The sequence below is a fragment of the Mustela lutreola genome, chromosome 15 (assembly GCF_030435805.1).
Source record: "Mustela lutreola isolate mMusLut2 chromosome 15, mMusLut2.pri, whole genome shotgun sequence".
NCBI classification, from domain to species: domain Eukaryota; kingdom Metazoa; phylum Chordata; class Mammalia; order Carnivora; family Mustelidae; genus Mustela; species Mustela lutreola.
Window position 1 is genome coordinate 18,094,575 of NC_081304.1, and position 27,554 is coordinate 18,122,128.

Genomic DNA, 27,554 nt, shown 5'->3' on the forward strand with positions numbered 1-27,554 from the left:
TTACTTATTTATTTGACAGAGAGAGAGAGCGAAAGAGGGAACACAGCAGGGGGAGTGGGAGAGGAAGAAGTCAGGCTTCCCGCTGAGCAGGGAGCCCAATGCGGGACTCAATCCCAGGACCCTGGGAACATACCCTGAGCCAAAGGCAGATGCTTAACCACTGAGCACCCAGGCACCCCAGATCTTTCACTTTAAACCTTCTGTGATTCTTGGGACACCTGGGTGGCTCGGTCAGTTGAGCGTCTCTGCCTTCGGCTCGGGTCACCCGCATTGGGCTTCCTGCTCAGCGGGAAGCCTGCTTCTCCCTCTGCCTGGGGCTCCCCCTGCTTGTGCTCTCTGACAAACAAATAAAATCTAAAAAACAAAACAAAACCACCCCCTGTAACTCTTGAATTTGGAACCAAAATATAATAATTTTTAAATGAAAAAAATTAAACCTTTCCTCTCACAGATTGCCTCCCCGCTCCCCCACCCCGGGCCACTCTCTCGCTATACTTCTCCCACGCAGACACCAATGCTTCACTGTCCTTCCTTTACAACCTCCGCTCCTCTGCAATCTGCAGCCATCCGAGGCCCAGCACTGCCTACGGGTATCCCTTTCGCCTTCTGGGAAAGGTACACAGGGCACCAGGCTGTCACCTCGGCTTGCTCACGGTCTCTGTCTGCTGGGGGGGCACCCACAGGCCGCCCTTGCCCTGGGAACTTGCATGCTGGGAGCCTGCCTGCCCTAGTTCCCTGGTCTGTGAGCTAACCCTGTGACACAGCCGTTAGAAGGGGGTCCACAGAGGCATATGGTCCGTCTCCCAGGTCACATCCCTTCTGCACTCTGCTCAGGGAGGCTTCCAATTCTCACCCGTCTGCGGAGGAGGAATACCCACGGGCCTACAAGCCACTCTGGGCCACACAATGCGGCAGGTCCCCAGATTCCCTGCCCCCAAGTTATTCCTGACGTCAGGCCCAAGAGGCCTCCAACTTGGATGTGAACAGAGATCACCCGGGGAGCTGCCCAGCTGCCCACAAGAGCACAGTTCTGAAGGCTCCACCATGAGACTATGGTTCTGCACGTGGAGCCTGAGAACCTGCATTTTTAATGGGAGCCAAGGGCACTCTGATGAAGGTGGAGTGTAGATGTGAGTTTTAGAAACCAGCCTACTGCCCTTTGGACCGAAGTCAAATTCCTTCGTAGGGATGGAGAACACCAAGTAAAACGGATGAAGATGCTTAGTATCTCTCTTCTCTGGGCGAAGTTCCCAGAACAGACTTTGCCTCAGGAGTGAACACATGGCCATTCCCCAAACGGGACCAGCAGGCTCCCCGGGGGAAGGGCCTGGCCCGCAGATCGCCCTTGGCACTCAGACCAGCAATACCCACCTGGTGCAATGCGAGCTGCCCGGGGTCGTCGTGGCCTCAAAGGGACTTGCATCTTTGGGTCCCAGAAAAGAAACTTCAGGAAAGGACTTAAATTGATGGTGGAAGGGACGAAACTTCCTGAAACACAGAGAACTTCCATTTTGAATACCGTCAGGGACAGGGAGAGGAGAGGGGAGGGCCTGGCCCAACACCCCTCCCCACCCCCCCACCCCTGCCCCGAAGAATCCCAGTCCTGACAATGGCTTTTCCCCCACTCTGGCTACTCAATGAGCCCATTTACCCTCCCTGCATCGTCTGAGCAGAGGGGAACAAGTGGTGTTTGCCCATTTTATAGAAGAGGAAATGAAGCCTAAAATGTTTTGTGACCTGCCCAAGGGCTCACGACCGCTAAGTGGCCCAGACCAGGCAATGAGCCAAGTCTCCCGACTCCTGATCCAAATTCCCACTTTCCACCTTTGAGGACTCTGGCCTGGCAGACCTAAATGGAGGAATGTTTAAACCAGATCAGTGACTTTCCTATTCCAGGAAGAGGAACGTCTTTGCTCTGGGCTGCTCCTCGGTACCACCCGAGGGGAGGTATTCTGAATGGAAAAGAGCAGCACAGTTCTGGGGAGTCAGACCTACACTGAATGCTTCTGCCTCAAGCTGCTCACATTCAAGAGACTTCCAGAGCCAGGCACAGTGATCTGTGGGTCCGAGCAAAGCCTGCCGCTGTAGTGGACAGGCGCGCTGCGTGTGGCTGCAATAGCCTGTGCTCCAGGGGACAGTGTGGGCCATGGGTTTCTGGGGGGTGAGGGAGAGGCACAGTGAGAGTCCTATGGTCTCGGGGTGAATTAATCAGGAGTCAGTTCCCCACTTTCTTCCTCTTCAAGGTTTTGTTTCTGCCCAGAAGGCTACAAAGTTGAGTGTGGTGAGGTCACTGGGCTTCGGGAGAGCAAGCCAACAGAAGCACAGGACACCTTGTCTCCACTCTTGCCTACGCTGCTGGGGGCACCCCAACTGTGTATGGTACTCCCCGTTAAGTGACATGCGCCGGCCACGTGCAGTGCGACACTGGGGCACTGGTGGTGTGTACGAGCCATGACCACTTGTGTTTAACTGGTAGTGAAGGAGCTAGGGTAGAGGCCGTGCAGCCCCCCATCCCACTGGAACTGGAGAAGAGAGCATCTCATCACCCTCCTGCGTTCCCTCCACTCATGGTTGGGCCACCAAAGCCAATTCTCTCCTGTGCCCAGAAGCCAAGAGGGAAACCCAGGTCTGCCTGGAGGATAGGCAGGCACATCAGGCTCCCGGCATTGGGCCTTTTAGCTGCCCTGCCTGAGGCTAAAAGACCCAGAAAGCTCTGGTCCCAGGAGTCTCTGCTGGCTTCACACGGGCTTTTTCTTTAAATACAAACAAAAAAACCCAAAGTCAACTTTTTATTTTGAGGTCATCATAAATTTGCAGGTTTCTCAGCCAGTACTTACTGAAGAGTCAGTGATAACCAAGGCGACTAACAGCCCACAGATTACCCCCATATGCCCTGGCTGTCTAGAAAGAAGAGGCCCTACTGGGGGACAGACAGGGCAGAGTGCGGAGGACACCAGGCAGGATGGGCAGGACACCCAGATTCTGGCCTTGGGCTGAGCTTCATTGGCAACATGGCTGTATTAAGTCCCTTAATTTCTCTGACCTCAGTTTCCCCACTAGGAAAAGGATGGGTTCTCCTCATGCCCATCCTTCCCAGGCCCTCACGAGATACTGTGTGTCAGAAGAGGGTTCTGTATCGCCAAACAGAAGGGCTTCCAGTACAAGATGGTCTCACAAGGGAACCGCCACACCAGCCCAAGCACCCTGGCTTCAGCCAAGGCGACGGTACCAGTACTGCCGGGGGCCAGCAGGGGTTCAGCAGTGAGCGTCAGTGTGCACCCCTGGTGGGGGGGAGGGGGAAGGCGAGGAGCCATGAGCCTGGGCGGGACATGAGCGCTCCTAAAAGCAGAGCATTCAAAAGAGGTAATGCACACACAGGTCACTAACCTCTGACTCATGACTAAGAGGAGGGCCAACTGTGCAAGGGCCACCTTCAGAGGCTCCTCCTGGTCTGTGGGAGACTTCTCCATGACAGGGGGAGAGAGCGGCTTCTGGGGAAGACGAAGGTGGAGGGCTGAGGGGCTCTAGGACCGTCACATCGGCTTGGGGCCCCTGAGCACCTGTCCTCCGTGCGGGCCTGGTGAGGCTGAAGGGAGGAGGGCCCCCCACAACTCACCTGCTCTCATCTTCGATTTTGAGGAACGGTGCCTTCAGCTTGGCCACTGGAAAGGAAACACACACACATGAGCCATCTGTCGGCTCCGGGGCAGGGCCCGCAGGGGAAATGCGCTGATAGGCAAGGCTGTGCCAAAGTCTAAGAGTCACACAGAACCGAGACCCACGCCACCCGGAGGTGTGCCCTTCCATTCGGCTGGGGTCAGCCAACACCCCCGTCTCTTCTGGTCTCTACCTGAGGTGAAAGAGAAGAGGTCCCCCAGTGGGGAGAGGCTGCAGGGGGCTTCCCACCCCAAAGCAGGATGGGGGACCCTGCTGTGTGGGGACGCTGGAGGCCGTCAGGGTGAGAAACCTGGCAGTCTCGGCTCATTTCCGCTAAAAGCCTCGGGTCCTTCCCGACCTGCCCTCCTGCTGCCTCAGAATCCCGAGGGGCCTGAGAACACTCCCAGGTGGGAGACTCCAGGGTTTTTTTGCGGGAAAAGCAGGGAGGAAGAGAGCCAAAGAGTGTTTAGGGATCAAAGCAGGAGGGCAGTAAAAAAAAAAAAAAAATCAAAGGTGAAATCTGGATCCTGGATGAACAGGGCAAGGGGCGCTGGGAAGACGAATTTGCTCAGTTAATCAAGAGATTCCTCTCCTCTGTGAGCTAGGTATTCGCAGAGTTTACAAAATCTCTTAGGTATTAAGAACCCCATCTTCTTCCCCCAGAGGACCTGTGAGAAGGGCAGCTGGGCAGGCTGGGAGCACGGGCAGCCCCAGAGGCCCCCAGACCTTCCCCCTCCTTGAGAGGCCAGCGCCTCCCCCCTCAGACCCGCCCCAGGCTCCGCCAGCGCCCAAGCCAAAAGCAGCCTTGCTCCTCGCAAGGCAGCAGCTCTCATTAATTACTTTTTGGGGGCGATTTCTTGTCTTTCTAATTAACTGAGACAGTGATTAAAATCAATTCCCCCACAGATTTCCTTGAATTTTGAACATGAGAGGTGCCAAGTGACTTTTCTTAGCTCCTACTTGTGCACGAATAAATGCCACTTAAAGAGCAGCTCCGGGAGAAACATCCAGGGGGAGAAACTCTCCTGCGGTCCAAGAGGGGCCGGGAGCCGGGCTGTCAATCTGCCTGTTTGTCAGTTTCGGGGAGTCTGGCATTTGGGAGAGTGGTAGGCAGCTGTCACACTGCCCACCCCAAACTGCTCCTGAATCAGAGGGAAGAGGAAGGCAAACTTCAGGCAGGGCCGGGATCCGGCCGTGGCCGCACGGGGTCCTGGCGCTAAGGAGAAGCTCGGGCCACGCGGCTCTGGGCTTGCTCCCGGATACCCTTCTCCCGCCCTCTCGCCTCCAAAGCACAGGCCCTGCAAACATGACAGGACAACCTGGACTCGCTCGCTTCCTGCCGCAGAAAAGCGAGCAGATGCTGCCACAGAGGGAGCCGTGGGGAAGCGTTTAGGAGGGAGGGACTGCAGTTAGATGAGGAAAGCTACCACACTGACCTTTCCGCGTTCTTGACTCTGCTGGACACGCTCCCTAAATGGAAAGGAAAATAGGTTAAGGATGCGAGGGAGCTGGAGGGTCGAGGAAGCAGGTCTGGTGAGGCAAGTCTCTGTGAGTCTGTCTGCCCCACTTTGCTTCCTGCTGTCAGCTGGGCCCTAAGCGCGGGCAGAGCCGACACAATGGCTCCCTCTGGCTCCCCAGGGACATGAGGGGGGGGCGAGCCCTGTGAGCGCATCTCAGTGGCAGCTGATTTTGTGGAGGGAACGCAGTACACCAGGAAGTGCAAGAGATGCAGAACCCCCGGGCCCGGGTGCAGGCCCGTGCTGTGCCGCCCGGGGTACAAGCGACAGCCCCCTACCTCGCCGACTTGGCCACAAGGTACAGACAAATGCAAAGGGAGGCGGCAATAGACCTGATGCAGGGCAGGTGCCCAGACGCGGCAGCTCGCATCTCCCAGGCCCTGCTGCTGTTCCAGGTCAGCTTACACACCTCTTGCTTTCCTGTGCCCTGTGCTGTGTATTTGGACCCTGTGGGTCAAAACCAATGTTTGGGTCTGGGACGCCTGAGTGGCTCAGTTGGTTAAGCGTCTGCCTCCAGCTCAGGTCATGAGGTCACGATCCTGGGGTCCTGGGATCAAGCCCCTCATCAGGCCCCCTGCTCAGCAGGGAGCCTGCTTCTCCTTCTCCCTCTGCTGCTCCCCCTGCTTGTGCGCGCTCTCTCTCAAATAAATAAATAAGATCTTTAAAAGAAAAACAAAACAAATCTGTGTTTAGGTCAAGGTCAAACAAAGCTACTATATTATTAAAAATTAAATGGAAAAAAATAAGAAATCAGGGAGGGGGTTGGCAGAGATCTAGTGGGTCCAGGTCCATGTAGGTTCTGGATTCTTCTCTAGGCAACAACTCCAGGGCACCCATGACCCAAAGAAGCTTTCCCTATCTCCTTGCATATCAGCCAACTGCACACAGAACTTACTCTGAAAGACCCCTAAGTATCTACAAAATAGATTATTGGGGCGCCTGGTGGCTCAGTGGGTTAAAGCCTCTGCCTTCCGCTCGGGTCATGATCCCAGGGTCCTGGGATCGAGCCCATGTCGGACTCTCTGCTCGGCAGGGAGCCTGCTTCCCTTCTTCTGTCTCTGCCTGCCTCTCTGCCTACTTGTGATCTGTCAAATAAATAAATAAAATCTTAAAAACAAAAGATTATTAAGTGAATAAGGCAAAGTAAAAATACCATGCGTTTGCAAAAAAGAGAGGAACTTTTGATTTATCTGCTCCCATAAGCACGGACCCTGGGAGGATACCTGGGAAACTATTCACACTGCTTATCTTGGGGAGGGAGCCTGGCAATGGGTGTAGAAGTCGCAGCGGAGAAAGACTTTCCTCGTACAACCCTCTGAATGGTGAACAATGCAGATCTATTTCACAGAAGCAGGAGAACCTCGAAGACTCCTAGATCAGAGGGTGTGGAGCAAGGGGTGCTGGGGCGGAGGGCTCCCTCTGCTATGGAGGGGTTCGCTACCACTGCTGGTCCTGCTCCTGGGTACCAGGCCCTGGGGGGTACCTGAAAGGCTTAATCCTTCCTCAGATTCAGGCTGGATGAAGACACCGTGGCTTTAAAAATCAGCCTGGGGTCTCTTGATGTAGGGTACACACAGTTCTAACTCTAGCAGAGGAAGGAAAAGCCAAATAGGAATTTGGAAGGTGACAGCTCTTTTAAACCGCAACATCCCCCACCCCCACCCATGCAAGCTGCAGGCTCATTCCTGGGCCAAGAGCTGGCCCCAGAACGGCAGCCTAGCCAGCAGGCCCTGAGCACTTCTGTTTTATCTAGGCCACGACTAGCCATGGGCAGTCCACAGCCCAGGCCACGGTGCATGCCTCAGTGGACCATGGGAGATCTGCAGGTAGCACGGGGAGGAGAGGGCAGGGCAACGAGAGGCTGTGGACACCAGGGCCACGCTGATGACGGAGGCTGCACTCTTCCTCCTTTTTCTGAAATGGCCAAGAACACATGGCTCACGTGGGTCAGGGGTTTACCAAAGCTGTCACCGACTTCACCACTGCAGACCATCCATTTCCCTTCAGTTCGGCAGGACAACCTACCTCTGGCTTCTTCTTCGGCCCTTGTTTCTTCACACACAGAGCATCAAGAGACAGCTGCTGCACGTGCATCAGCATTTCTGTGGAGGAAACAGAGGGCTGTGGCCAAAGGCTCCCACTCCTCTCTCCCCAGCACAGCCCCTTCTTGGGGCTGGGGGCTCAGCTTCTCACCGGCCTGGCCCCCTGGATCACACCAGCCTTGCCTGCCACCTTCTGGCTATGTGTCATCTCTGCACCTGCTGATAATAAAAGAAAGGGCTGGGTCCTCTCTCCTTGGGAAAGTACCCAAGCTGGGTTTGGGCTATTTTGCCGCACTGGGTACCGCTCTTGAAGAGGAGCGGCCTTACGGCTCACAAGGGCTTTACGGTACCACTGAAGAGCTGTGCCCGAGATGGGGCGACACCAGCCACGTGCATTACTCAGATGCAGCCTTAGATGGAAGACTCAGCAGGAGCTTCCCTAACACACAGGAAGGCAGGAAATTAGATCATGTTAGAAATCTCTGATTTTCCAGGGACGCCTGGGTGGCTCAGTTGGTTAAGCAGCTTCCTTCAGCTCAGGTCATGATCCCAGCGTCCTTGGATCGAGTCCCGCATCAGGCTCCTTGCTCGGCAGGGAGCCTGCTTCTTCCTCTACCTCTGCCTGCCATTCTGTCTGCCTGTGCTTGCTCCCTCTCTGATAAATAAATAAAATCTTAAAAAAAAAAAAAAAAAAAAAAAAAAAAAAAAGAAATCTCTGATTTTCCAGTGACAAAAGAGCCCCCCAACATCCCAGACTGTACCTTCCTGAGCACAATTCTTGAACGCCCTGGCAGGCCTCTGGCTAGATCTGGATCAGCCCCCTACAGTGTTATTAGAAAACCCTAGACTCAGAGCAGAGCTGGGTACGTGGGCTAGTCACTGCTGGCTGATTCAGGATGGCTGTTCTAACGTAAATTTATGACAACCTGCAAATCGGCGATTACAGTGTGAGGCAACCCTACATAAAAGAAAGAACATTAAAAAAAATGTTTTTTTAAAGATTTTATTTTTGGGGCACCTGGCTGGGTTGGTCAGTGGAGCATGTGACTCCTGATCTTGGGGTTGTGAGTTCAAGGCTCACGTTGGGTGCAGAGATTACTTTAAATAAAATCTTTTATTATTTCTTATTTTATTTTTCTAAAGGTTTTATTTACTTATTTGAGAGCAAGAAAGAGCAAAAGCAGAGAGAGGCAGAGGGAGAAGGAGACGTAGGCTCCCCACTGAGCAGTCCCCGGGATGGTGACCTGAGCCGAAAGAAGACGCTTAAACGACAGAGCCACCTAGACGCTCCTAGAATAAAACCTTTTTTTCCCTAAAATAAAATCTTAAAAAATAAAAATAGAAATAAAAATAAAAAAGATTTGGGGCACCTGGGTGGCTCAGTCAGTTAGGCACCTGCCTTCGGCTCTGGTCATGATTTCTGGGTCCTGGGATCGAGTTCTGCATCAGGCTCCACGCAGTGGGGAGTCTGTTTGTCCCCCTTCCTCTGCCTCTCTCCACACTTGTGTTCTTTCTCTCTCAAATAAATAAAATCTTTTATAAAATAAAATAGATTTTATTTTTAGGGACGCCTGGGTGGCTTAGTCAGTTAATGTCTGCCTTCGGCTCAGGTCATAATCCTGGGGTCCTTGGATCGAGTCCCATATCAGGCTCCTTGCTCTGCCAGGAGCCGATTTCTCCCTCTGCCTGCTGCTCTCCCTGCTTGTGTTCTCTGTCTTTCTCTGGCAAATAAATACATAAAATCTAGGGGAAAAAAAAGATTTTATTTTTAAGCAATCTCTGCACCCAGTGTGGGGCTCGAACTCATAATCCTGAGATCAAGAGTTGCAGGCTCCACCGACCAAGCCAGCCAGGTGCCCTGAAAGAACATGAAATTTAGTTGGGTCAAACTAGGTTGGAATGTGGGCCACACTCCTCACTTGTGATGACATTAGGGATAATTTACCTAGTATCTACTAAGGCTCAGTTTCTTTATCTGTACAATGGGCAAAAGACTGCAATGGGGACTAACTGAGCTGATACCTAGCAGAGTAATATGTAGTCAGTGGTTATGGAGAATAGGAGGATTTCTGTATTTTTTGTTGTTGTTGTTTTTAAGGATGTCATTTATTTATGTGACAGAGTGCGCGAGAGCACCAGGAGGGGGAGCAGGCAGATGGAGAGGGGGAAGCAGGTCCGACGTGGGGCTTGATCTCAGGACTCTGGGATCATGACCAGAGCTGAAGGCAGACACTTAGCTTACGTAGCCCCCCGGGCGCCCCGGATTTCTGGATCTGTGGAGAAGGATCATGACACCAGCTGGAGGGGGGTGCAGCACAGCTAAACAAAGCGGTGCCTTCCAGCACCCGCGCCCTGCTCTCACTCTGGCTGGTCCACGTCCCCCACCTCTGTGCGTCAACACAGTGAGTGAGTCCATCTGGCTTTCCGCTAGCTTCCACTGGCGGACAGCCCTCTAAGAGCAGATGCTGTCAGCCAGTCACCAAGTCCCCTCTGCGGAAGCCCTGTGCAGAAACGGTACCGTCCACGTGCAGGATCCTCACTCCCCAGGAGCGGGCATTGGTCAGGAGACTGCTGCTGCTCCCGCCGCCTCCTCCGCTGCCGCTCTCCTGGAAAGACAACCCGGTCAGGCAGGAGCAACAGACTCCCCAAGGCCTAACGGGCTCCGGGTGGCCCCCTTGAAGAGAGGGTGTGGGAGAGTCTCCCCCAGGCCCCCCAAGGACCCTGTTTCCTACATGGGCCAGTCCCCGCCCCTGGTGATCAGGAAGGAATGGAGGGTTCTCAGAGAGCTGTCTGTCCGTTTGCCAGGAGGGCCTCTGTGAGCCAAGCTCTTGGCACCCAGCAGGGACCCGACAAACAGCAGCGCCAGCCGCCACCATCAAGCAGGAAGCTGTGTCTGCCTCAGACTGTCCCCACCCCACCACCCAAGCACAGCCCACCTCCTCCCTTGGCCACAGCCACGCACCCTCCTTGACACCACTTCTCCCACTTTCCTCACAAGAGCACCCTGACTCCTACTCCCATGACTTCACTTCAGTGGCTCTGGATCTCGCAAAAGGGATAAACAGCTACTTATACGAGATGCGCAGCCTGGCTTATGTGCAGTGCAGACACATCCCCCAGTGTCCCTCCGGGGTGCTCTCGCTAGCTCTGGAGACGGAAGGATGGGGGAGTCAAGACCCAGGCTTTACCACCACCCTGGGTGACTCTGGACAAACTGCTTTACTTCTCTGAACTCTACCTGCTCATCTGTAAGAAGGAAATAAAGACGCTCCATCCCACAGCTGTGCATTTCGTGGCCGTATTCTGGAAAGCCCTCAGGAGAAAGGCTATGTCCTCCCCCGGGCACCTTCAGCCCGCCTCCCTCGGCTCACCTGGTTTCTGATGGCCTTCTGCAGCAGCTCCTTCCCTCTGCTCAGAGGCACCTGACAGGAAGAGAAGAGCCGTGAGCCAGACTCTGCAGCCTACCTGTGCACAGATGTGCCCCACAGGCGCCAGAGGCGGGGCGGGGGGAGGGGTCCTAGGGACCTGGCTCTCGGAAAGCTGGGAGCAGTGACAGCTGAGGAGCAGCAGAACGAGAGCCCAAAGAAGTTTCTGGAGTAAAGGAAAAGCCACCTACAATTCCAGGTCACCCACAGGTAGCCACAGCTTGGACCCCGGTGGAGATGGATGTCCTGGTCAAAGTGTCCCCCATGTTCTAAGACCACTCTTTGAGAGTTTCCACACGCCCAGCAGAGCAACCTGGCTCAATTTCAACAAGTCCTCCCTGGTTTACAAAGGACCTTCCTATTGTTTCTGAACCTCTGACACGGAAGTCCCATGAAAAGTGAAATGTATCACAGAAGGGACCGCGTGGGGATAACAACTTGGTGAGCTTTTTGGATGTAGAGCTAGATTCAGTCCCTGAATTCAAATGAGGGATTAAATTAAACCAGACGAAACTAAAGCTGGAGACCGCCCACAGGGGCTCACCGAGGTGTACTTCCTTTGTTCAGAGAACACACCTTTCGTACCCAATGAGATTCTTACCGAGTCTGCAGGCTTCTGTGAAGGCCTGGTGTGGCCACCCTTTGGATGGGCCATGGATGGTGTCTGTCCTCTGACCTCGCTGGGGCTGGGGCAGCCTCTGGGGCTTGTCCTACTGCTCTCTGTCTTCGCCTCCCTGCGGCTGGACACGATGTAACTTACTTCTTTGCTCAGAAAACCCTCAATTACCTGAAACCAGATCACAGAGGTGGCTGCAAACCAAAAGGCAGATGTAGAATCATCGATTTTGAGAGGCTGGGGAAGGAAATCTTGGCTGCCAGAAGTTTCAGAATCAATGTCTTTAAATAGACCAAATGCAGTTCTGTTCCGAGCCCCCAAGAAGACGTCATCCTGAAACATAATAGGGTCTATATATATATGTATATAGAAAATACAGGTTTTTGTCTCCAGAACGGCTGCTTCTGACCCAGCAGCAAAAGGCCACAGGCTTTGTTATTTGACCAGTTTGAGTCTGCACAGAGTGAGAGCACACTGACGGGGCTTGACAAGATTAAGAGTAGCTTAGTTGGGGGGGCCTAGGTGGCTCAGTCAGGTAAGCTCAAGTCATGATCCCAGGGTCCTGGGATCGAGTCCTGCATTGGGCTACCTGCTCAGCAGGGAGCCTGCTTCTCCCTCTCCCTCTGCTGCTTCCCTGGCTTGTGCCTTCTCCCTCTCAAATAAATAAATAAAATCTGGAAAAAAAAAGGGGGTAGGCGCCTGGGTGGCTCAGTGGGTTAAGCCGCTGCCTTCGGCTCAGGTCATGATCTCAGGGTCCTGGGATCGAGTCCCGCATTGGGCTCTCTGCTCAGCAGGGAGCCTGCTTCCTTCTCTCTCTCTCTCTGCCTGCTTGTGATTTCTCTCTGTCAAACAAATAAATAAAATCTTTAAAAAAAAAAAAAAAAAAAAAAAAAAGGCCCCTGGGTGGCTCAGTCGGCTAAGTATCTGCCTTTGAATCAGGTCATGATCCCAGGGTCCTGGGATCAAGTCCCACATTGGGCTCTCTGCTCAGTGGGGAGCCTACTTCTCCCTCTATCCCTCCTCCTAGCTCCTGATCTCTCTCTCAGAAATAAAATCTTAAAAAAAAAAAAAAAATTAAGGGGCGCCTGGGTGGCTCAGTGGGTTAAGTCTCTGCCTTCGGCTCAGGTCATGATCTCAGGGTCCTGGGATTGAGATCCGTGTTGGGCTCTCTGCTTGGCGGGGAGCCTGCTTACCCCCCCCACCCCCGCCTGCCTCTCTGCCTACTTGTGATCTGTCAAATAAATAAATAAAATTTTTATTAAAAAAAAAAAATGATGGGGTGCCTGGGTGGCTCAGTGGGTTAAAGCCTCTGCCTTCAGCTCAGGTCATGATCCCAGGGTCCTGGGATCGAGCCCCACATCGGGCTCTCTGCTCTGCAGGGAGCCTGCTTCCTCCTCTATCTCTGCCTGCCTCTGCCTACTTGTGATCTCGGTCTGTCAAGTAAATAAACAAAAATCTTTAAAGAAAAAAAGAAAAAAAAAATTAGGGGCGCCTGGGTGGCTCAGTGGGTTAAGCCGCTGCCTTCGGCTCAGGTCATGATCTCAGGGTCCTGGGATCGAGTCCCACATCGGGCTCTCTGCTCAGCAGGGAGCCTGCTTCCCTCTCTCTCTGCCAGCTTCTCTACCTACCTGTGATCTCTCTCTGTCAAATAAAATAAAAAATTAAAAAATCTTTAAAAAAAAAAAAAAAAAAAAAAAAAGAAAAAAAATTAAAAACAAAAAAAATGAGGGGCTGAGAGGCGCCTGGGTGGCTCAGTGGGTTAAAGCCTCTCCCTTCAGCTCAGGTCATGATCCCAGGGATCAGGGTCCTAGGATCGAACCCCGTATTGGGCTCTCTGCTCAGCAGGGAGCCTGCTTCCTCCTCTCTCTGCCTGCTTCTCTGCCTACTTGTAATCTCGGTCTGTCAAATAAATAAATAAAATCTTAAAAAAAAAAAAAAGTTAAAAAAAAAATGAAAAAGAATAGCTTAGGTCACAGCTTTCCTGTGAAGGCGCACTGTGGCATTCTAACACTGCACCTGTGATCTTGGCCACACCACCAAACGGAGCAAAAATATGAAACCAGAAACGGTCTTGGAGAGAGTGAGTGAGGGAGAGAGCACTCGCAGACAAGCAGGTGGTGAGAGGGCGGGGGCAGAGGGAGAGGGAGGAGGAGAGAGAATCTCAAGCAGGCGTCACGCATGCCCAGCACAGAGCACAACACAAGGCTCAATCTCACAACCTCGAGATCGTGACCTAAGCTGAAATTGAGAGCTGGATGCTCAGGGCGCCTGGGTGGTTCAGTCATTTCAGTGTCCAACTCTTGATTTCAACTCAGGTCAATCTCGAGATCATGAGATTAAGCCCCATGTTGGGTTCCCTGCTCAGCTGGGAGTCTGCTTCTCTCCCTTGCCTTCAGTCCCTGCCCTGGCTCACGCGCACGCATGTGCTCTTTCTCTAAAATAAATGAATCTTAAAAAAAAAAAAAAAATGAGTTGGATACTCAACCAACTGAGTCACCTAGGTGCCTCAGTAACTTGTTTTATGCCCCAGTTCTGGGGTGGTTTTTTACACACCAAAGGCTAAATGATAGAACAGGCTACAAGTTCAAAGGAAATTTGGGGCCAGGTGCAGGTGTATAATCATCATTTGGTACATTCCCCACTGCTGAGTTTCCATATCCCTGAGCTTCTGTTCCTTTGACAATTCTCTGCATTCCAAGTTTATTCAAGTCATTTCCCCAGCTGCCTGCCTCTTTGGGGCCAAGGGCCATCATCCTATTTTCTAAACACAAGAGTTACCCATGCCAGCTGCTTACTAAGACACACATGCACCTTAAAAATATTTTAAAGGACAGGGGCGCCTGGGTGGCTCAGTGGGTTGGGCTGCTGCCTTCAGCTCGGGTCATGATCTCGGGGTCCCGGGATCGAGTCCCACATCGGGCTCCCTGCTCGGCGGGGAGCCTGCTTCCTCCTCTCTCTCTCTCTGCCTCTCTGCCTACTTGTGATCTCTGTCTGTCAAATAAATAAATAAAACCTTAAAAAATATATATATTTTAAAGGACACAAACATGGCAAATGCTTTTTACCCAAAGTTTTTTTTAACCAGGGTTATTTAAAAGAGCTAAAATTTAGAAATAATCTCAATGTCCACAGTGGAACAATTAAGTAAACTAATAACCCGCTCAAAAAATATTATATGCTCATTACAAATAATGCATATGAGGGACAATAATGATAGGAAAGTGCTAATGCATTAAGGTTGTGGGCAAAATATTGGTAATCAAAAACGTATTCATTGGGACGCCTGGGTGGCTCAGTTGGTTAGGCAGCTGCCTTCGGCTCGGGTCATGATCCCAGTGTCCTGGGATCGAGTCCCACATGGGGCTCCTTGCTCCACAGGGAGCCTGCTTCTCCCTCTGACTCTGCGCCTGCCTGTGCTCGCTCTTGCTCTCTCTCTCTGACAAATAAATAAATAAAATCTAAAAAAAAAACCCCAAAAAACCAAAAAACGTATTCATGATCATAACTACACAGAAAATGAGCATTAAAAAAAAAAAAAAAAAAAAAAAAAATAGGGCGCCTGGGTGGTTCAGTGGGTTAAGCCGCTGCCTTCGGCTCAGGTCATGATCTCAGGGTCCTGGGATCGAGTCCCACATCGGGCTCTCTGCTCAGCGGGGGGCCTGCTTCCCTTCCTCTCTATCTGCCTACTTGTGATCTCTGTCTGTCAAATAAATAAATAAAATCTTAAAAAAATAAAATAAAATAATGGGGCACCTGGGTGGTTCTGTTGGTTCGGTTTCTGACTCTTGATTTCAGCTCAGGTCACAATCTCAGAGTTGGAAGATAGAGACTCATGTGGGGCTCTACACTGGGCACGGAGTCTGCTTATGATTCTCTTTCTCCCTTGCCCTCTCTCCCTCCCCACTCTAAAAAAATTATAATAAAAATAAAATTTAAAAAAGGGATGAAGAATAGAGACAGAAGTAGATGAATGCATGGGCGCCTGGGTGGCTCAGTGGGTTGAGCCTCTGCCTTCGGCTACGGTCATGGTCTCAGGGTCCTGGGATTGAGCCCCATGTTGGGATTTCTTTCTTTTTTTTTTTTTTTTTTTTAAGATTTTATTTATTTATTTATTTATTTGACAGAGAGAGATCACAAGCAGGCAGAGAGAGAGGAGGAAGCAGGCTCCCCGCCGAGCAGAGAGCCCGATGTGGGGCTCGATCCCAGGACCCCGAGACCATGACCCGAGCCGAAGGCAGCGGCCCAACCCACTGAGCCACCCAGGCGCCCCCCATGTTGGGATTTCTGCTCAGCGGGGAACCTGCTTCCCCTCTCTCTCTCTGCCTGCCTCTCTGCCGACTTATGATCTCTGTCAAATAAATAAATAAAATCTTTAAAAAAAAAAAAAAAAAAAGAAGTAGATGAATGCTTATCCAGATTAGGGGTACTGAGGAGAAATGGGCAGTGACTGACAATGGTTATGGGCTTTTTTCTTTTGGAGGTGATGAAAAATGTTCTAAGTCTGACTGTGTATTCACTTAGCTTGCATATTTCTGTGAATACGCTAAAAGCCATTTAAAAAACAACATAACCACTTTATTTATTTGAGTGGGAGCCTGATGCGGGACTCAATCCCAGGACCCTGAGATCATGACCTGAACTGAAGGCAGTCGCTTAACCAACTGAGCCACCAGGCACCTCTAACTTCATTGTTTTTTTTAAGCATTTTTTTTTTTTTTTAAAGATTTTTATTTATTTATTTGACAGACAGAGATCACAAGTAGGCAGAGAGGCAGGCAGAGAGAGAGGAGGAAGCAGGCTCCCCGCTGAGCAGCGAGCCCGATGTGGGGCTCGATCCCAGGACCCTGGGATCATGACCTAAGCCAAAGGCAGAGGCTTTAACCCACTGAGCCACCCAGGTGCCCCAAGCATTTTTTTTTTTTTTTAAGATTTTTCTTTACTCAACAGACAGAGATCACAAGTAGGCAGAGGGAGGAAACAGGCTTCCCGCTGTGCAGAGAGCCCGATGCAGGGCTCGATCCCAGGACCCTGAGATCATGACCTGAGTGGAAGGGAGAGGCTTAACCCACCCAGGCGCCCCTCTAACTTCATTTTTAAAAAGGATGGCTTTGGAAACTGTAGTCATACCAATGAAAATACCTGGAAGTCACAGACAGAACTCCTCTCCAGCTCCTGCCCTACCACCCACAAAGGCACATGACATCACAGGTTGGGAGCAATTCACATACCCCACCCAGCTGCTGGATGGCCCCCGTCAAAAACTGGAGACTTTTGCCAGCAGGCAGATCCAGATAAAAGGACTTTCCAGAGAAGGGCTGCCTCCCAGCATTTGGTGAGTTCTTCCGGCATTTTTCCAGACAACTGGAAACTCCCAGCTGAGTCCCTAGAAAAGAACGACAAAAGGAACAAAGTGAGAAGCATGGGCTAAGGGAGTCCCGCGAGCAAAGCAATGCTCACCAACGGCCTCTGCGTGGCGTGCCCCGGGTAGGCCCCGGGCATGGAAAGATGAACCTGAGACTAGCGCTCCTGCCCTGGTGAAGCTCGGATGCAGAGACACCAGGACCCTCACACATGGATGGTGGGAACATAACACAGTGCAGCCACTTGAGAAAAGTGAGGCAGTGTCTCAAAATGCTAACCATTAACATGTGACCCAGCAATTAAACTCCTAGGCCTGTATCAGGGAGAAATGAACGCATACGCCCAGATAAAAACCTATACAGGGCGCCTGGATGGCTCAGTTGGTTAAGTGACTGGCTTCAGCTCAGGTCATGATCCCGGAGTTCTGGGATTGAGTCCTACATCGGGCTTTCAGCTCCATGGGGAGTCTGCTTCTCCCTCTGACCTTCTCCCCTCTCTCACTCTCTAATAATAAATAAAATCTAAAAACAAACAAACAAACAAAAAAACCTATACAAGAAGGTTCATTGCAGCCTGGTTCATTGAGCCAATAGGGAATAATTCTCATGTAAATAAAACGGTAAGTGGAATGTGGTGTATCCACTCAATGTAATTTTATTGGGCAATAAAAAAAGACTGAACTACTGATACATGCTACAACTGGGTTGAACCTCAAACACATGCTGAATTAGAAAATCCAGACACAAAGGACCACATATTATATGACTGCATTTATATGAAATGCCCAGAAAAGGAAAATAGAGAGAGAAATTAGATCAGCGGTCACTTAAAGGCTGATGGTGGGCGGAATAAGGAGTGACTAAAAATGGGCATGAGGTTCTTTTCGGGTTGATGAAAATATTCTAAAATTAGACTGGTATGTTAGTTGCATAACTTGGTAAATTAACTAAAAATCACCGAAAGCATACATTACAACAAATGAATTTTATAGTATGTAAATTATATCTCAATGAAGCTAAAAAAAGGAACCCCCAAAACCTTCAATGAATATAATCTTGAGAATTGTACATTTCACTATATATAAATTTTACATTAAATGGAAAAAACTATAAACAAATATGGAATTCTAGTCAATGAAACGCATGCTGAACTATTTAGAGGGAAAGGTACTACTGTCTACAAATTACTTGAAATGTATCAAAAATATAATAGATGGGAAACCTGGGTGGCTCAGTGGGTTAAGCCTCTGCCTTTGGTCATGTGTTCCTGGGATGGAGCCCCACATCGGGCTCTCTGCTAAGCAGGGAGCCTGCTTCCCCCCCCTCCCCCCTCCCTGCCTCTCTACCTACCTGTGATCTCTGTCTGTCAAATAAATAAATAAAATCTTTAAAAAAAATACGATAGATAAAAATCAATGATGATAAAATAAGTATAGTAAAACATCAACGGTAAAACTAAACGGTGTGTCCAGATGCTCGTGTGGAATTCTTTTGACTTTGTTGCAGGGCTGAAAACTTTCACAATAAATGTTAAGAGATAAAACAGATAAAAATGGATTTGAGAGAATGTGATAAACACTGAAGACAGGCAAAGAAGTTCTAACATACAGATAAGAAGAGTTCCTAAACACAATGAAAGAAAACAAAAAATTCCCAGAATACTAAAACTTACAATTGAAGAAACTTTCCCTGAAATAAAAAAGTGTATTTGAAACTAACAAATTCAGTTTGTCACATACTTGAAAAAATGGACCCGGAAGAGCCAATACCAAGATATAGTTAGTGACATTGCTGGATTTTTTTTTTTTCTTTAAGATTTTATTTATTATTTATTGGACAGAGAGAAAGAGTGAGCATGAGTAGGGGGAGAGGCAGAGGGAGAGGGAAAAGCAGATTCCTGCTGACCAGGGAGCCTGATGTGCGACTCGATTCTAGGACTCTGGGATCGTGACCAAGCCGAAGGCAGACGCTTAACCGACTGAGCCACCCAAGCACCCCCGGATCAGATAATTTTGTAAGTTTTCTAAAACTCTTTGATTCCACTAATTCTTTTTTTAAATTTATTTATTTGATAGAGATCATAAGTAGGCAGAGAGGCAGGCGGAGAGAGAGATTGGAGGAAGCAGGCTCCCTGCTGAGCAGAGTCCAATGCAGGGCTCGATCCCAGGACCCTGGGATCATGACCTGAGCCGAAGGCAGAGGCTTTAACCCACTGAGCCACCCAGGAGCCCCTGATTCCATGAATTCTTGCATCACTGCTACCAACTGCCCTATCAGACTCCCAGCTGGACCTGCTCAGTTAAACCCTGCCTGCCCTGGTGAGATGGTATTTTTCTTTTTCTGAGTTCCATATCACTTACTGTCTGTCCTCGTGGTATTTTCAGCTTCATATTCTTGTTTACTTCTTCAGGGTGAACCTCTGGGCTCCCATTAGACTGGGAACTATTTAGGGAAGAGATTTTGACTTACATATCAGTATTGTTCCCATAAAACCAGAGCCTGCTCTCCCATCCTCAGCAGGCGCCTGACCTCCAGGCACTTAACTTCTGGTCCCCTAAACCTTCCTCTTCCTGAAAGTGTCAGGTACAGAGGCGGAAAATACTGGAGAGTCAGGTTGGCATTTCACAGAGAAGACTCCTGTTGTGAGTCCCTGCCTCTGCTTCTTCCTAGCTGTGTAACCCTGGGCAGGTCACAATCTCTCTTAGTGTCTCCCAATCTTCTGAAATAGTGATAACAATTACTACCCATCCTCCTTGGACAGTCCATATGGAGTAAATCAAATACTGCAAATTGTGTCAGGTAATGGTATTGGGGGGGTGGGTATTCAAATACTTAACTTGCACCAACCACTCTGAATGAGGACTGGCCGGAAGTATCGGATTTAGCCAAATGAGGAATACCTGCCGAAAGTTAGCCCTGGGCATTATTCTAACTGTGGCCATTCTAGATCCCTCCCAATGCTAACTTCTCCAGAAAGCTTGCTTTTTTTCTTTTTTTCTTTTTTAATTGAAGTATAAATAACATACAACATTGTTATTAGTTTCAGGTGTACACTTTAATTCTGTACTTGCATAGGAAGCTCTCTCAGAATCACTCCTTTCGAGTTCCAAACAAGATGATAAACACATAAGGCCCACTGACTTTCTCGACAGAAATAAAACCTAGAGAAGCCATGGAAGTGAGGAGGAATGAGATGGATGTCAGATCCGGGCCTTGGGGGCTGGGCGGACAGTAAGCTCAGAGCAGAAGGGTGACAGGGTGTGAAGGTGGGGGACAGACTGGGGATTGCTTTCAACTTGTGCTGTCACTGCTTGGCAGTGGGCAGGGCCAGTAAGCAGCCCCGTACCCCCCAGAGGCAGCAGGGTACCATCAAGGCAGTGTGGAGCCTAGCACAGGGTAAATACGCACATGTGTATGAGAAAGAGATAACAAGAGGTCAAGGGGTCCGCGAGCTCGCTGGTGTCTGAATGAACCTTCCTCCCTACCGTCTATCCATTTGGTGAGTTAGGTAATTACAACTCAAGGAGACAGCTCTTTTTATTTTTATTTTTTAAAGATTTTATTTATTTATTTGACAGACAGATCACAAGTAGGCAGAGAGGCAGGCAGACAGAGAGGGAAGCAGGCTCCCTGATGAGCAGAGAGCCCGATGCGGGGCTCGATCCCAGGACCCTGAGATCATGACCTGAGCCGAAGGCAGAAGCTTTAACCCACTGAGCCACCCAGGCGCTCCAAGGAGACAGCTCTTGAGGACGAACAGCACAAGGCACTGTGTGTATCTGGGAGGGCACAGGCTGTGGCTGCAAACAGGGAGTGACTGAGCCCATGCTGGGACCAGGGGCTGTCCTCTACTGTCCCACCCCCAGTCCCTGCACGCAATGGAGTGGCAGAGGACAGGGTCTGGGCTTTTGCATCTATGTCCCAGAAGCACGTTATCAATCAGAGTGGCTAACTGTCTCCCAGGGACATGGGCTTATAAGAAAATATGAGGCAACTGAAGAAAGAAAGTATATAAAAAACGTTTTCGGGGCACCTGGGTGGCTCAGTCATTAGGTGGCTGCCTTCGGCTCAGGTCATGATCCCGGGGTCCTGGGATCGAGCCCCACATCGGGCTCTCTGCTAGGCGGGGAGCCTGCTTCCTCCTCTCTCTCTGCCTGACTCTCTGCCTACTTGTGATCTCTGTCTGTCAAATAAATAAATAAATAAAATCTAAAAAAAAAAAAAAAAAAAGACGTTTTCTCTGGTACAGCATATCTATCTGTCCTAAGTAATGGATTGGACAGAGAAAAGAATTTTAAAGTATTACAAATCATCTCAAAAAAGGGAGAATATTGGAAATAATAAAACAGGAACAGCAGGTAAAAAACTGGAGATAAAAGACATGAAAAATACAATACTTAAAAAAAGCTCATATAATAAAAAGAAATAATTCAACTATAAATGAGCAATGAGGGGCACCTGGCTGGCTCAGCTGGTGAGAGCGCAGCTCTTGATCTCAAGGTCATGAGTTTAAGCCCCATGTTGGGCATGCACCTCCTTAAAATAAAAAATACATTAAAAAAAGGGGGTGGGGTGGGGCACCTGGGAGGTGCAGTTACTTTAAGGGTCCTACTCTTGATTTCGACTCAGGTCATGATCTTGGGGTTGTGAGACGAAGCCCCACCTAGCTGGGAATGGAGCCTGTTTAAGATTCTCTCCTTGGGGCACCTGGGTGGCTCAGCGGGTTGGGTGGCTCAGCCTTCCACTTGGGTCACGGTCTCAGGGTCCTGGGATCGAGCCCCGTGTCAGGCTCTCTGCTCGGCGGGGAGCCTGCTTCCCCCTCTCTCTCTGCCTGCCTCTCTGCCTACTTGTGATCTCTGTTTTTATTAATTTATTTGACAGGCAGAGATCACAAGTAGGCAGAGAGGCAGGCAGAGAGAGAGGGGGAAGCAGGCTCCCTGCTGAGCAGAGAACCCAATCGGGGCTCTATCCCAGGACCCTGGGATCATGACCTGAGCCGAAGGCAGAGGCTTTAACCCACTGAGCCACCCAGGTGCCCCTGAAATTATTTTAAAGAATGAAAAAGAAAAAACCCAAACCCTCAGTAGGTGAGTTACATCTTGTAACATAGTGTGAGTTGGTGGCTGAAGTGGAGGAACTCTTCCAGAAGGTATCAAGAGGAGATAAAGAAGTGGACCAACCAGATATTAAGAAAGGACAGAAAGAGAAGTGTGAGCAACACCCCAGAGGGGCTGCAAAGGGAAAGAAAAAAAGAATGGAGACAGGAAAATATTTGGAGAAATAATGGTCCAGGCTTCTGAATATATGTGGAGGGTAAATGCAAGAACTTCTGTTCTCGCCCCCAAGGGCCACTAAAATGACAGATAAAAGAATAAAAATGGACAAAGAAACTGGCAAGAAGATGACAATAGGCAAGAGAGATGCCCCTGAACTGTGGAAGCTGGAAAGCAGATGGTGAGTGGAAAGCAGGCAGAGGCCCCAGAGAAAGCGGCCTCTGAAGCCCTCGAGAAGCTGGAGCTGGAAGGCCCACACCTGCAGAGCCAGAGAGAGAAGGCTAGAGCACAAGACGGGGGCTGAGAAAGAGGCTATCAGAAAGTCTTTAAAAGGAATGGTTAGCCGGTCACCAGGAACCCTCTCTCACCCCAGGAGAAGACTCCAGCAATGGTTCTTCCCTGGGGGGAGATTTTGATGGAAACATTGTTGGTGGTCACAATGGAGAGGGGTTGTGCTTCTAGCCAGCAGAAGCCAGGAAAGCAGCTTCACATCTTCCAGGACAAGGTCCTTGCAGGAAAATGACCTGGCCCTACATGTCAACAGCGCTAAGTGTGAAAGCTCCCTGGGCTAGAGGACATGGAGCACAGGTGAGAGCAGGGATAAGCCCCACTGAAAACACAGAAGGATATCTACCTATTGAACAGTGAGACCTGTAAACCTCTTCCCCTATGGAGCTCCCAGAATGCTGACCACCACACTTATAACCCCCAGTGTGATAGTGGTAGGAGGTATGGCCCTTTAGGTGAGATCATAATGTAGAACCTGGCCCTCAACATGAGGCTGGTGTCCTTGTAAGAAGGAGAGAGACCAGAGCTTTCACTCTCTCCATCCAGGAGGGCATAAAGAAGAGGTCATATGAACACATAGCTAGATGATAGGCATGTACAAGGCAGGAAGAGTCCTCACCAGAAACTGAATCTACTGGCGCCTTGAGCTTGGTCTACCAGTCTCCAGTAACAGGAGAAATAACTGTCTGTTGTTTAAGCTACTCAGTCTATGCTGTTTTGTTATAGCAGCCTGAGCTATAAGACACCCACCAAAATTGCCAGGTTCCAGCCTGATTACTTAGAATCAAGTCTACTGCTGACAGTCCTTTCCAATTGGCATTTTATCACCTCACTTTGAAATAAAAAGGGTTATGAAAGACCATCAAATATTTAAAGAAAGCTTCTAAAAAAGAAGAAAAAGGAAAGTTTTTAACAAGAAATCTGACTACCAAATGAACAGAAAAAAGACCTTAGAGGAGATACAACACAGGAAAGCAGAGGAAAACAGAAAAAAAAAAAAGAAGAAGAAAAAAAACCCCCATGAATATCTCAGAGAGATAAAAGAAAGCAATGCCTTCCATAAGCACAGAGGCAACTATAAAAAAAGGAAACTACAGAGAAAAAAGCCTTTTAGGAATTGAGAAACCTATTACAGAAATAAATTTAATATAATGATTGGAGGTTAAGTTGAAGAAATTCTACATAGAAGAGAACAAAAAACAAACAGATGGAAAGTGGGAGAGAAAGACAGGAAAACCGAAGAATTGGTCCATGAGATCCAATATCTGAATAATACAAAGTTCCAGAAATAAAAAAGAAAGAAAATGGAGGGGATGAATCTTACAGAAATAGTGCTAAAAACTTCCAGAATGAAAGAAAATGAGTTTCTAGACTGAGAGTCTCCACCAAGTGCCCTTGCCATGAATGAAAAAAGTCCCACATCAGGGCACACTGTCAAGTTTCAGGACATTAAGGAGAAAGAAGATTTTGGCTTCATTTCAGGCCATTTTGGAGACCAGGTAATTTAAAAGCCTTCATAATACAAAATATCTAAAAAAAATACTGGCTAAAATATAAATACGAATCCCATCTAACAGCTAAATTCACAAAATAAATAAATAAAAGGATCCCACAAATGCCCTGAATGATGAGAAAACTGAAAACCACTGTGGTAAAAGCTAATGCTGGCTGCCCTGGGGGAGTTTGTGGGCTTAAAAGAAAAGGGTTTGGGACTGATGAGCCAGATGGGCCCAGGAGATAAGGTTTTGTGCCTGCCTAAAGGAGGGAGATAGAATTGAGAAATCCTGCATGAATCTAGGAGAAAAGGTAAATTAGAAAATAATCTATCCACCAAAAGAGACAAAGGGGGAATACTGTCTATATTAGCTTGGGCTCTGCATGACAAAAATCTTCTCTGAGAACTCATAAGCACAGGCCTCCCAAGAATTTGGAATTCAAATTCACATTACTTATGTGGTCTAAAAACCCACGATGACCACTACCAAGCAGAGAAATTAAAGCAAAAAATAATCCCAGCTCGGGGCACCTAGGTGGCTCAGTGGGTTAAAGCCTCTGCCTTCGGCTCAGGTCATGATCTCAGGGTCCTGGGATCCAGGCCTGCATCTGGCTCTCTGCTTGGCAGGGAGCCTGCTTCCTCCTCTCTCTCTGCCTGCCTCTCTGCCTACTTGTGATCTCTGTCAAATAAACAAATAAAATCTTAAAAAAAAAAAAATAATAATCCCAGCTCATGTCTTTGGCATACCTTAAACAATCAAATGCAAAGCAGTTCTAGAGGTACACAGCCTAGTTCAAGGTTCCAAGAATTTCCAAAGATAAAGCATCCTCAAACATTAACTCACCTTCCAACATTATAAAACACATGAAGGAAACAAACTAGTGGGTAAGAATCAACAGAAATAAGAGACACCAAAATTGGATCCCCAGGAGCTTCAAACAGAATAATCATATAGACTATAAAATAATTACTTCAATTATTAAATGCTTTATTTCACTAAAATCAATATTTAAAATACTGAGAGAAAATAAATGTCAACTTAGAATTTTGTATCTGATTGAACAATTATCCAAGAGTGAGGGCAAAATAAAGGCAACTTTCTTTATTTTTTATTCCTTTTTTTTTTTTTTTTTTTAATCTTGAGGGCGAGAAGGGTAGAGGGAGATGGAGAGAATCCTAAACTGGGTCCATACCCGTCATGGAGCCTGACACTGGGCTTGACCCCACAACCCTGAGATTACGACCTCAGCTAAAATCAATAGTCAAGAATCAGATGCTTTACTGACTGAGCCACCCATTTTTTCTTTTTTCTTTTTCTTTTTTTTTTTTTTAAAGATTTTATTTATTTATTTGACAGAGAGAAATCACAAGTAGATGGAGAGGCAGGCAGAGAGAGAGAGAGAGGGAAGCAGGCTCCCTGCCGAGCAGAGAGCCCGATGCGGGACTCGATCCCAGGACCCTGAGATCATGACCTGAGCCGAAGGCAGCGGCTTAACCCACTGAGCCACCCAGGCGCCCCCCCATTTTTTCAACAAAGAAAACCAAAGGCATTTTTTCAAACAAAGAAAACCCATTTATCCACAAACACTTCTTACTAAAGGACTTTACAGAGGTGTACTTTGGGATGAAGGAAGCTAGACCCAGAAGGACTGAAATGCCAAAAATTTGGCAAAAATATGTATAAATCTAAACAATCACTGACTGTATAAAACAACAATAACAATGAAAAATTTGGAAGTAAAAAAGACAATCAGTGTTAGATGGGGGCAGGGGTGGTTCAGAGATAGACCAGTCTAGGCCATTATCGTGTTCAGGAGGAAGGCAGAAATATTTACAGAATCGGACTTTGCTATAGTACACTGGAAGCTACAAGAAGTGGAACGTGGTTGAATCACTATATTGTACATTTGAAACTAATATAAGACAAGATGTTAATTATATTGGAATTAAAAATTAAAACAAAACAGGGACGCCTGGGTGGCTCAGTTGGTTAAGCAGCTGCCTTCGGCTCAGGTCATGATCCCAGGGTCCTGGGATCGAGTCCCACATCGGGCTCCTTGCTCGGCAGGGAGCCTGCTTCTCCCTCTGCCTCTGCCTGCCTCTTTGTCTGCCTGTGCTCGCTCTCTCTCCCTCTGTCTCTGGCAAATAAATAAATAAAATCTTAAAAAAAAAAATTAAAACAAAACAAAAAGATTTGTACACTTAAAAAAGTGGAACAGGTCTTCAAAATTCTGGGGAAAAATGATTTCCAACCCAGAATTCTTTAACTCTTTATCATTCAAATGTAAGGTAGAATAAAAATTTGTCAGGGAGCCTGGATAGCTTAATGGATTAAGAGTTTGCCTTCAGTTCACATCATGATCCCAGAGTCCTGGGATTGAGCCCCACATGGGGCTTCCTGCTCAGTGGGGAGCCAGCTTTTCCTCCTCCCTCTGACCCTCCTGCGCAAAACCCCTACCCCGTGTTCTCTCTCCCTCTCTCAAATAAATAAATAAAATCTTTTAAAAAAGAGTGAAGAATTATCAGACCTGCAGGTCTTGAAAAATTTATCTGTCATATACCTTTCTCAGGAAGCTATATTAGAAGATGTACTCCACCAAAATGAGGAAATAAATGAGGGAGAAGAAAAAAGGAATTTGGAATGTAGGGGATCCTAAACAGGAAAGAAGCAAAGGGAAATCCATAAAATGATGAAGGGAGATTCTAGGATGAAATCAGTGCAACAAGCCTAGGCATAGCTGGGCGGGACTGGAAGACTAAGACAAATGATTTCAGAAGGTATGTCTTCCAGACAAAGAAGAAACTGATGGATTCTTTGATGAGCTTGAAGGCACTGAGGGAAGGTTTGTAATTCTGGTAAAATCTGGACATGAATTAGTCATCATTCACAGAAAATGAGGCATATTTCCTACTTTACTACATGGGTCATCTGTGAATAACCATAATAATAATAATGCAAATAAATGAGTGACCAATCAAAAATGACTACATATAGGGGTGCTGGGGTGGCTCAGTGGGTTAGCTCAGCTCAGGCCCCGTGCTGGGCCCAAACAAACAAATGAACAAAAACAGACTTTATATGCACTAAGAAGAGGAGAGATGAGGAGGGAAATGTGTGTGTGTGTGTGTGTGTGTGTATGTGTGTGTGCGCGCGCGCACGCTCAGGTAAGTGGGGAGAGAACAAAAAATATTTTCCATGCTAGGAAATCAATAGATATAATTTAAGTTGAAAACAACAAAAACAGTAGGAGTATGCTATTTAGAAATAAGTAGGTAAACACTAGAAGAAATAGCTAAAACAGCTGTAAACAATAGCACCCTAGGGAGTGGCAATCAGGAGGAACAACTCCCACTGCTGGGTGTGTGTGGGTGTGTGTGTGTATGAGAGAGAGAAAGGGAGGGATGGAGACCTGGCCTTTTAAAATGATGTAACCATAAAATTGTGATAAAAAAGTTTTTAGGGGCGCCTGGGTGGCTCAGTGGGTTAAAGCCTCTGCCTTCCGCTCAGGTCATGATCCCAGGGTCCTGGGATCGAGCCCCGCAGGGAGCCTGTTTCCTCCCCTCTCTCTCTCTGCCTGCCTCTCTGCCTACTTGTGATTTCTCTGTCAAATAAATAAAATCTTTAAAAAAAATTAAAAAGCTTTTAAAACCCTCTAAAATTCACACATAGTCATATTACAGTGAATTTTAAGAACAAATATAAAGAGAATCATCTGAAATGTTCTCATGAAAAAAGCAGGTCACTTACAAAGGAACAAGAATCAGACCAACATCAATTATCAAAGGCTCTACTTTTTGCAGGAAGAAAATACTGTAATTTTTCACTGTGTTGAAGGAAAAGAACTTTGACTTAAGAATTTTAACACACCGGTGAAGTCAAG

The 27,554-nt window shown here is 48.3% G+C and overlaps 1 protein-coding gene across 1 annotated transcript in view; it reads right to left on the bottom strand.

Annotated features, from left to right (window-relative positions):
• Nucleotides 1-27,554, bottom strand: part of DBF4B (DBF4 zinc finger B) — a 48,004-nt gene that overhangs the window by 5,314 nt on the left and 15,136 nt on the right. Inside the window, 8 exon segments of the mRNA XM_059148651.1 lie at nucleotides 1,372-1,488; nucleotides 3,617-3,662; nucleotides 5,094-5,127; nucleotides 7,200-7,276; nucleotides 9,735-9,822; nucleotides 10,588-10,638; nucleotides 11,243-11,428; nucleotides 16,486-16,640. Of these exon segments, the coding sequence (XP_059004634.1) occupies nucleotides 1,372-1,488; nucleotides 3,617-3,662; nucleotides 5,094-5,127; nucleotides 7,200-7,276; nucleotides 9,735-9,822; nucleotides 10,588-10,638; nucleotides 11,243-11,428; nucleotides 16,486-16,640 (754 nt within the window).